This window comes from Podarcis pityusensis (assembly GCF_964106645.2).
Source record: "Podarcis pityusensis genome assembly, chromosome: 5".
Taxonomy (NCBI): Eukaryota; Metazoa; Chordata; class Lepidosauria; order Squamata; family Lacertidae; genus Podarcis; species Podarcis pityusensis.
Genome location: NC_138032.1, coordinates 84,680,106 through 84,690,833, shown reverse-complemented (window position 1 = coordinate 84,690,833; position 10,728 = coordinate 84,680,106). Strand labels below are relative to the sequence as shown.

General features: G+C 44.7%; 1 protein-coding gene across 1 annotated transcript in view; it reads left to right on the top strand.

Annotated features, from left to right (window-relative positions):
- The first annotated feature begins 5,398 nt into the window (after positions 1-5,398).
- The window catches only part of LRMDA (leucine rich melanocyte differentiation associated), a 755,532-nt gene continuing 750,202 nt past the window's right edge, over positions 5,399-10,728 (top strand). The window contains 1 exon segment of the mRNA XM_081007691.1: positions 5,399-5,652. Within this exon segment, the coding sequence (XP_080863817.1) occupies positions 5,623-5,652 (30 nt within the window). The 5' untranslated portion in view covers positions 5,399-5,622.

Sequence of the window (10,728 nt, the reverse complement as noted above, 5' to 3'; positions counted from 1 at the left end):
CGCTGTATTGTCAAGTCGTTTTCAGGTAACCTGCTCAATTTTACAGGTACATATTCTTTCTATATTTCAATGAGTGAGTGAAAACCCATCATGCCTTTAAAAAACAATCTGCAAGTTTCCATTGGTTTGTTTAAGTAACATACTTAGTTTATTAAGAGCACCCAAGCCATCAATAGTTGTAACTGTAACAGTCATTCTGTATGTACAGTTACAAACCCTTCAGGTTATGTTTTTTCGGGTTGCGCACTGCGCCGAACCCAGAAGTACCGGAACGGGTTATTTCCGGGTTTTGGCACTTGCACATGCGCAGAAACGCTAAATTGCGCTTTGCGCATGCGCAGAAGCACCAAATTGCGACCTGCACATGCGCAGACACAGCGCTGTGGGTTGCGAATGCTGCGGGTTGCGAACGTGCCTCCCGCAAGGATCACATTCGCAACCCAAGGTTCCACTGTATTTGGGGAATTTGAATGGGCTGGTTGACTTACTGAAGGTGGTATCAAATATCAGGATATTTCTTCATGAGCTAGAAACCTGACATTTGGTACACATATATAGTCCAAAATGTCCTGTTTATTGAGGTGGGGGTGAGGGAATCTAAATTTGGTTGCATGTCACGCTTTCAAAATGGAGGACATGACTGTAAAATGGTATAGTATTGCTTACCCAGAGGGGCCTGCCTGGTACCTAATTGAATGTATTTCCAACAATTTTTGTTGTTGTTAAGAATATAAGATGGACCCCGCTCGATTTGACTAAAGGCCAATGAGATGGGAAGCTTGAAAGCAAGGCCTGAACCCAACAACACACTTCCCACTTGTGCTCCCCAGCAATCATTTTTGGGTGGGTTGGGTTGTGTTTTTGTGTGTGTGTGTGTTTTGTAAACTGGTGTCCTGAATCTTCTGGTATTCAGCTTCACTGGATCCTACCACGTTCAAATCTGATGTTTTTAATTTTTAAATTTTCTGTTTTAAATTATTTGCTCCTGCTTTTTGTTGTTTTTTTAAGTGCTTTTACTCACTGGTATTTTTAAAATGTATTTTGCTGCTTGTTATGTTTTTAGCTCCTATTTATAATTGTGTAAAGCTGCTTTTTATTGTATCTTGTTGGGCTTTTATGATTTTATGTTGTTTCGCTGTTTTCTTGTATGATGCTCAAAGAGCTATTGGGCATCCAATAAATGCAGAAAATAAATAAATATTGGACAACTAGATTGCTTTACCTCCTGGCAGAATGCAAAAGCACTCAAGCACAGTGCAAGCCAAATTGAAGATAGATGGTGGTTGGCCTTTGGGAGCAGTTCTTCAAGGTTCAAGCCTACTCAGACCTTGGAGGAGGAGGAGGAGGAGCCTCCAGCAGATCTCCACAATGCCAATGATTCTGAAGCGCTGTTGGCTCTGGATATCCCAGCCAAAGACTAGAGGTCACCACACCTGCTGCATGGCTTCCCCTGGCTGGATCTCTGACCCGCCCCTTCCCATCTTCTTCAGGGTCATAGGAGCAGAGGAGATGGTGATCCAGATGGGAGCTTCAGCGCTGCCCCCAGGTGCCTGGCTAGCTGCATCTGAGGCTCAGGATGAGGTGGTAGCTCATGGATCAGGGTCTGCCCAAGTGCTAGGAAGGAGCAGATCCTCCAGCTTCATTGTAAGTCCCCAGTCTGAGCTACTTCATTGCTGGAGCAACAGCTCTTTCCCCAAGTTCCAGCCTTTTTTGTGAGGGAAATGGACAAGCAATTCCCTGCAGCAGCCAGGGGCATGTGTATATACTTGCAGAATGCATGCCGACTTTTGTAATATGAACATATATACTTACCTTTGTGGCTGTCACACTTTTTCAGAACTCTAGATAGGACACTATTAAGAGAATGCCTTCCAAAGGATCTTTTGCTTCCAGGCACGTGCTCAGCTCTGGGAGGCAAGAGATCACACATTTTTATATTGGAATGTGCTACTATGCCTGACAGCTATGTAAGAACAATGAAGAATAGTAGAAAAGGAAACAGCAACCACCTTATATATTAAGGTATTGGGGCTTTGCCCAAGATAAGGAAGGAAATGTAAAACCCATTCAAAACTGAGAATATGTTGCAGGACACACATTAGATAAGGTGATGACATGTACTATGTCACATCACCAATAGAAGTTGATCCAGTTTAAGATATCCCCTTATCTGCTTGTCTCTCTAAGGATCGGCATAGCATTAGCACTCAAGAATAAACTTAAACACAGGACCAGATCTGAGTGTGCCTGCGGCCTAGGCAGAGGTCTGCATCCATGTAAACGCTCCATATCATAGTTTCTTATATGTATGTCTCTGTGTTAGCTGGGGTGGCTAGACAGCATGCTATCCATGATAAATGCAAATAGTTTCCACTCTCCCTCCACCTCCACCTCTCTCTCACCCCCCACCTTCCTAAACCCCTTGTGAAATGTCTACTTTGTCCAATGGACAGGCTGGTCCTGCACACAAGTGCATGGGGTGGATTAACAATTTTATCACACCACAATCTGGTGACTCGGTATTAATAACATACAATAACAAAATGCTGTCAGACCAGAAGTAACTATTCCATGAGGCAAGGTTAAATCTGCACTGCAGCTGGTGAATTTTGGGTGCCATTAAGGTTGAAACATAGAACTATAGAAGTGTAGAGTTGGAAGGGACCACGAGGGTCATCTAGTCCAACCCCCTGCAATGCAGGAATCTTTTGCCCAACATGAGGCTTGAACCTACAGTCCTGACCTGAAGAGTCTCATGCTCTACCGACTGAGCTATCTGCTTATCTGGTTGGCTGAGTGACAGGATGATCTGTGGCACACAAGCCACTAGAAAGTTCTGCATAAGCACCATTGAATTGAATATTAAAATGATGTTAATAGCTAGGCACAGCACAACTAAAATAAAAAGCACAGACCTGGTCGCAAGCTTACAATACCATAGGCTAATCCAGGCATGGGGAACCTGTGGCCCTCCAGGGGTTCTTGGATTCCAGTTCCCATCAGCATCGCCAATGGCCAAGGATTTTGAGAGCTATAGTCCAAGAACTGGAGGACCACAGGTTCCCCATGCCTGGACTACACACACAAGAAGAGGCGAATGTATGGAGGATCATGAAAAGGAAATTAGGTTGATGGTGTTGTAGTTTAGAGGCAAGTTATTAAGAGGCATTTAAACCCAGCTTTGTTGTTGTTTAGTCGTTTAGTCGTGTCCGACTCTTCGTGACCCCATGGACCAGAGCACGCCAGGCACTCCTATCTTCCACTCCAGCTTGAATCCAGGCTATTCCTCCCTTGCAGGTGCATTTATAGTAGTGCTTGTTCTGTGACTGGAGACAATCTGTCCTTACTTTTGTCTCTGTAACCGTAGGAGCGTAGTAAGCTGACTTATTCTGAGTCAGATCCATCGGTCCCTCTAGCTCAGTTCTGTTTACACTGGCTGGCAGTGGATCTCCAGGAGTTCAGGCAGGAGTATCTCTCCCAGCCCCAACTTTTTTTCAGTGCTTTTCCAAGCTCCAGCTGGTACTCTGGCTACAACCCCTTTTGGTTTCAGGAGGATAATGTGACAGTATGGAAGTGTGTTAGACTTGGGCCAGTGGGACCTGGGTTCAAATCCCTACTCAGTGATGCAAGACCATGTCTCTCAGGCTTAACCTATTCCTGTGTCCTAACAGCAAGCAATGTGTCAATGGAAGCAGCTGCAAGGGCTAGACTACTGTTTCCCAAACTTGGGACTCCAGCTGTGTTTGGACTACAACTCTCATCATCCCTGACCACTGAGTCCTGCTCTCTAGAGATCATGGGAGTTGCAGCTCAACCACAGCTGGAGACCCAAGTTTTTTGGGGGGACTGGGCTAGACTCCAAAATGTTTCTCAAACATGGGTCCCCCGGCTGTTGCTCGACTACAAGAAGAGTTTGGATTTGATATCCCGCTTTATCACTACCCGAAGGAGTCTCAAAGCGGCTAAGAATCTCCTTTCCCTTCCTCCCCCACAACAAACACTCTGTGAGGTGAGTGAGGCTGAGAGACTTCAAAGAAGTGTGACTATCCCAAGGTCACCCAGCAGCTGCATGTGGAGGAGCGGAGACGCAAACCCGGTTCACCAGATTACGAGTCTACTGCCCTTAACCACTACACCACACTGGCTCTCCCATCATCCCTAGCTACCAGGACCAGTGGTCAGGATGATGGGCATTGTAGCCCAACAACATCTGATGGAGAACAACAACAACCGGGAAAAGATAGACATAACATTTTACAAGGACAGGAAGAAATACCATGGACAGAATAATTGCCACACACAGGAAGAACAAGGATATAGTTTGAGTGCCTCACTTGTAGTTCTATAAATCATTTAATGTGTCAAGCACGAATGGAAGTTATTAATATTGCAGTTGTTGAATAAGGGATTATTATTTTGACCAGAATGTAATTGAAATTAGTAAGATTTTGGAATGCAGAAATAAAGAAAATCACCAAACTATCAAAAATAGCACGCGGGGTGTGTGTGGACCTGAATTCTATAATTCGGTATTTGTATGATTGGTATTAGTAATTGCATTATAATTTGGTATTGTTATAGTGAGACAATTATTGGATTGTAACTGAAAAATGAATAAAATTTGGTTAATTGGAATGATATAAAAGTAATCAGGAAGAGGTGTGACTGCAGCAACCACAATAATTAATGCAACCATAAGGTGGCAGGGACGCGGGTGGCGCTGTGGTCTAAACCACTGAGCCTAAGGCTTGCCAATCAGAATGTAGGTGGTTCGAATCCCCACGACGGGGTGAGCTCCCGTTGTTCCAGCTCCTGCCCACCTAGCAGTTCGAAAGCATGTCAAAGTGCAAGTAGATAAATAGGTACAGCTCCAGCGGGAAGGTAAACAGCGTTTTGGTGCACTGCTCTGGTTTTCCAGAAGCGGCTTAGTCATGCTGGCCACATGACCTGGAAAAACTCTGCGGACAAACGTCGGCTCCCTCGGCCAGTAAAACGAGATGAGCGCCGCAACCCCAGAGTCGTTCATGACTGGACTTAACTGTCAGGGGTCCTTTAGCTTTAAGGAGGGAGGGAAGGAAGCCGATTAGCTCATATGAGCCAAAAAACATGAAAAATGCAGGAAGGATGTATTTAAATATTGCAAAATGAAAACTTAATGAAATATTATAAAAATTATCAACAACATCTGGGGACCCAAGTTTGGGGGGGGGAAAGGCAGTATTTGGGAGGGGCTTCTTTGCTCCCAGGTAAGCTCATGCTGGGAGGAGAAGTTGCATCCCACCTCGGCCCCCGACGGTCGACGAGGCCCCTCGCCTCGCTCACGTGAGGAACCCGGAATCGCGCGCGGCGTCAGTCAACACGGGCTCTTCCGCCTGGGGATCAGCTGACGACAGCTGGGCTTCCTCCGAGGGCATTTAATTGCAGGCGCAGCTGGGGAAAGCTGAGGAGCTCTTCTTCGCGCCTTTTTTTCTTTCCTCCCCCCTCCCCCGCCCGTCGCGCTCCTTCCCCTCAGCTCACCAGGGGCGGCCACCTTAGGAGAAGCGAAAAGTCCCCTCAGGAGGCTTGCCTCTCCCTTGAGTGGGGCGTGTGGGGAGAGAGAGGCAGCACATTTTTGGGGCAGAGATGTCAGGGGTCGTGGTAAATGGAACTCAAGTAAGTGCCTCCCCACTCACCCACCTAACCCTATTTGTTTGACAGAAACGGTTGGTTGGGGGGGGGCGTCTTTCGTTTAAGCGTCTCTCAGTTTCGCTTTCTTATCCCGCCCCCTTCCTTTCTCAGCCTCTGCTTGGAGTCCTTTAAAACTTCTCTCTCGTGCTTCCTATTACCCAAAACGCCTGACTTCTCCCCCCCGCCCACGCCACGAGGAGGGGATGAAGAAGGGGAAGAATTTCCCCTCCCTTTTCTCCTCATGGCGTCAGGCCCCCTTGTCCCAAGTCATGGGTTCAAGCTGGGTATGGGAAAGCTCTCTCAAATGACTATTATTATAATTATAATTATTATTATTACATCCTATTGGGGAGCAGTTCCTGCTCATTACAGCTGTTTTGAACTTTCAGGATGAGACATAGACATGACTGGTGGGTGAAGACTTGCTTTCCTCTTCTCTTCTCCTGCCCCCCTCCGCAATATATCACAGCTTCTATAGCCTACATATAGTAGTGGTATTTAAAATGAGAGTTATCACAGTGTCCCCTTTTTTGCTCTTCAAAATATGGCAAACCTAAATGATAATAATAAAAAATTTCATTGCTAGAAAAGGTGCCCAGACATTCTGTTGTGGTGACCATAATCTCCATTTAAGGTGCCATTTGGCAATTAGCTTATCTATGTGAGTTTCTTACACTGCAAGTAAGTGTGCACAGGATTATGGCAGAGCTTTCCAAACTGTGTGTCGGGACACGTTAGTGTGTCAGCTGCAGTGTGTAGATGTGTTGTGCAAACGCTCCCCATGCTCCTCCCAGGGCTGGAAAGGGGTTAGTTTAACCTCCGGTTTGCTAGTAAAACTGAATTACTGTGTTATGAAATGATGCAAAACTGAATTACTGCATTGCGAAATGATGCATGTCTAAAAAGTGTGTCACCAACATGGAAAGTTTGGAAAGCTCTGGAGTACAGGCTTGGTACACTCTCCTATGAGGCTATTTGTCAGACTGAGTGTGAAGCAGGGCTCCTGTGCCTAATGCATTAAAGGGATTTAGATACAACTTCTCCAAACAAGGTACTGCAGTTATAAGAAGCCTTACCTACCAAAATTCTCCCTTTCCAATGCGTGTATTAAACTGTCTTAATACAGCTTAGAAGCTCTACATGGCCATGGAGTTCTGGAGCCTCAGACCTCTTTAGTGTGCCTGAACATCTGTACGTTTCCTGAGTACCGTACAAGGCCATGGGCATATGGGAGAATCTCTTATGTCTGTAGCCTTATGTATTCTCTATGAACTTATTAAATAAACAAACAGCCCCCCAATAGTCTTAGAAGGTGATAGATTGCAACTTTGCGTGGAGTCTCTTCTCCCTTTTCTTGGAGGTAACAGACATAAGCAATATTTGTGTGCATGGGTTCCCAGACATCACCTCTTTGGAACAGGGCTGTGCCCTCAAGCTCTTACTGTAGGGGTAATGTCCTCTAACTGTTGCTTTAAACTTCACTGTGGATGCAGAGTATATATTCTGCTTACTAGCAGAGGGTTTAAGTTTCTCTGACCCACAGATAAACTGATCAAAACCAAGCATGCTTTTAAGGTCCTCCCCCCATTGCTGCTAAAGGGGCTGTGCATGTCTTATATGGATAAGGAGCACATGTAGAGTTTTGTACACATTGCTTTGTATGCAACAACCCTGTAATACAGGCCAGCTATTTTATCTTGACTGTTGCAGGTGGGAAAAGGCTGAGGAAGAGTGGCTTGCCTAAGGGCCACTTACTGAGTTCACAACACTTGTAAGATTTGGACCAAGGGGGCTTCCAGCAAGCCCATTGAGAAAGGCTTGCTTTCTTAACACGTTTTGTAAAATGCACTTTTGCCCAGGTGGTAATACTAATTATTATTCCTGCCATTATGCTGCAGCTGCTACCAACGTCTTCATTCCAACATGCTGCACTTCAAAGCCATGTGTCTGTGGGGAGGGTTCGACACATGTTTCAGATCAGTTGTGGGTGCTGACATAGTTACACTGAAGTTTTGCTTGCAAAACAGAAAATAATAAAATTGCACATAGCTGTCATGAAATTAAATATGGTGTTTGTGTGTTCTTTTTATTTTGAAAAAGGGGATTTACTGCCCATGCCTCAACTTCCATTTTCAGCATAGAAGTAACCATTTTCAGGTGTGTGTGTGTGTGTGTGTGTTTGTTCTTTGTTTCTGCAAGATAGAAACATACGTAAACAGTACGCAAAGATACCTACAAACTTTGTATCAATTTTCTTTCTTTTTTTGAAAAACATTTTGCACGGATTACAAAAACGTCTGAGGGTAGACAAGTAGACTTTTCATTGAGATAGCAACTAATGAATTACAACCATAAAAGAGCTCTGCTGTACCAGACGAAATAACTTTACTGCCTCTGAACATGGATGTTCTATTTTTGCTAATAGCTATTGAAAAACCTATGTTCTCCACAAGGTTTGTCTAACACCCTATGCTAATGATCACCACTGTCTCTTTTGATAATGATCTGTTGTGTAGAAAAGTCCATTTTCTTGTCCTAAATAAGTTGTGCTGTTGAGCAATCCTGTCTGATCCTTCTTTCTTGATAGGCTTGATGGTCTTCACTATACAGTCGTACGTCTGCTCCCAAACACCTTGGGAGTTGAAAGTTTTGGCTCCCGAACTATTGAAAACTGGAAGTGAGTGTTCCGGTTCTTGAACATTCTTTCGGAAGCCGAACATCCAACGGGGCTTCCATGGCTTCCGATTGGCTGTAGGAACTTCCTGCAGCCAATCAGAAGCTGCGCTTTGGAAGTTGAACGGACTTCCGGAACGGATTCTGTTCAACCTCCGAGGTATGTCTGTATACATGCTAAACATTTTTTCATGATTATGGATAAGATTCATTTTAGAGCACTAAACCTGGAGCTTTCTCTTGCTTGCCACAACATTTAAAAGGTGTGGTCCCTAAAAAATGAAGAATCGGTTACCATAGTTTGACTATATACATATTTGGAAGTAAGTCCGAACACATTCCATGGGATTTTTATCCTGGTAAGTGTATTTTTGGATTACAGTCTAAAAGCCAGAGCTCATGTGAATTTATTCAGAAGTAAAGCAGTGCTTGAAATTCGCAATTTTTGTTTTGCAATTGGGGTGGGTTCAATTGCCACCATGTGGAGATCTCTGGATGCCAGGCTGGTGACTGACATCTCCATCTGGCTGGCCTCTCCAACTTTCCTAAGCTGGTGAGCACAGAAGAGCTTATTTATTGCACTTATATCCTGCCTTTTTCTCCAAGAAGTACATGGTTCACACCCCTCCTCAGTTAATCCCTACAGTGACCTTGTAAAGTAGGTTAAGAGGCTGTGACTGGCCCAAGGTCACCCAATGAGCTTCATGAGTGAGTGGGGATTAGAACCCTGATCTCCTAGGTCTTAGTCCAGGGGTCAGCAACCTTTTTCAGCCGTGGGCTGGTCCACTGTCCCTCAGACCTTGTGGGGGGCCAGACTATATTTTGGAAAAAATAATAATGAATTCCTATGCCCCACAAATAACCCAGAGATGCATTTTAAATAAAAGTACACATTCTGCTCATATAAAAACACCAGGCAGGCCCCACAAATAACCCAGAGATGAATTTTTATATAATAGGACACATTCTACTCATGTAAAAACACCCTGATTCCCGGACCGTCCGCATTTTGAGAAGGCGATTGGGCCGCATCCGGCCCCCGGGCCTTACGTTGCCTACCCCTGTCCTAGTCCAATACACTAACCACTACACCACACTGATCTCTTAGAGTACTTCTGCTATGGGACAGCTATCTACAGTAAATTAAGTAGGTAAATAAATATGGGCTTGAATATGAATTGAATTGGTTTTATTCTGAATTGTTTTATTTGATGTTTTAATGTGTTGTAAACCACTTTTTTTCTTTAAAATATAAAGTGGTAAAGAAATGAAAGGAATAATAACAATGATAGGGTTGGCGTATGTCCTCTTTTTCCAGGACATGCCCTCCTTTTCAGGGGTAAAATTTCTTTCTGGGTGGATTTTTTAAATTTGCCAAAATGTCTCTGGCTATACTTTCTGGATGAGACGTAGGCATGACTGGTGGGTGAAGACTTGCTTTCCTCTTCTCTTCTCCTCCCTCCCTCAGCAGTAGATCACAGCTTCTATAGCCTACATATAGTAGTGGTATTTAAAACGAGAGTCATCACAGTGACCCCTTTTTATGTTCTTCAAAATATGGCAACCCTAAACAATAATAAATTTCATTGCAAAAAAAGGTGCTTAGACATTCTGTTGTGGTGACTGTAATCTCCGTTTAAGGTGCCATTTGGCAATTAGCTTATATATCTGAGTTTCTTATACTGCAAGTAAGTGTGCACAGGATTACGGCAGAGCTTTCCAAACTGTGTGTTGGGACATGTTAGTGCAGGGGTCAGCAACTTAAGGTCCGTGGGCCGGAGGTGGCACGCGGAGGTTGTTTGACTGGCTCACGAGTCACCCCTGAACTGAGATGCCCACTCGTGCGCTGCGCTAAACCGGCGAAGCACAGTGCGGGGACTTGCTTCGACTGCGCCGAAAATCGTGTCTGCGCATGCACAGACACTGAAAATCGTGTCTGCGCAGACGCTGAAAATCGTGTGTGCGCACTCATGGACACCCGCAATCCAGTCCACAGAGGTATCTCCACGGGACCGATCCAGCCCACACAAGATAAACCTTGCTGACCACTGCGTTAGTGTGTCAGCTGTTTAGGTGTGTCATGCAAAAGCTCCTCCCAGGGCTGGAAAGGGGTTAGTTTAACCTCTGGTTTGCTAGTAAAACTGAATTACTGTGTCATGAAATGATGCATGTCTAAAAAGTGTGTCACCAACATGAAAAGTTTGGAAAGCTCTGGAGTACAGGCTTGGTACACTCTCCCATGAGGCCGTTTGTCAGACTGAGTGTGAAGCAGGGCTCCTGTGGCTAATGCATTAAAGGGATTTAGATGCAACTTCTCCCATCAAGCTACTGCAGTTTTAAGAAGCTTTACCTGCCAAAATTCTCCCTTTCTAATGCATGTATTAAACT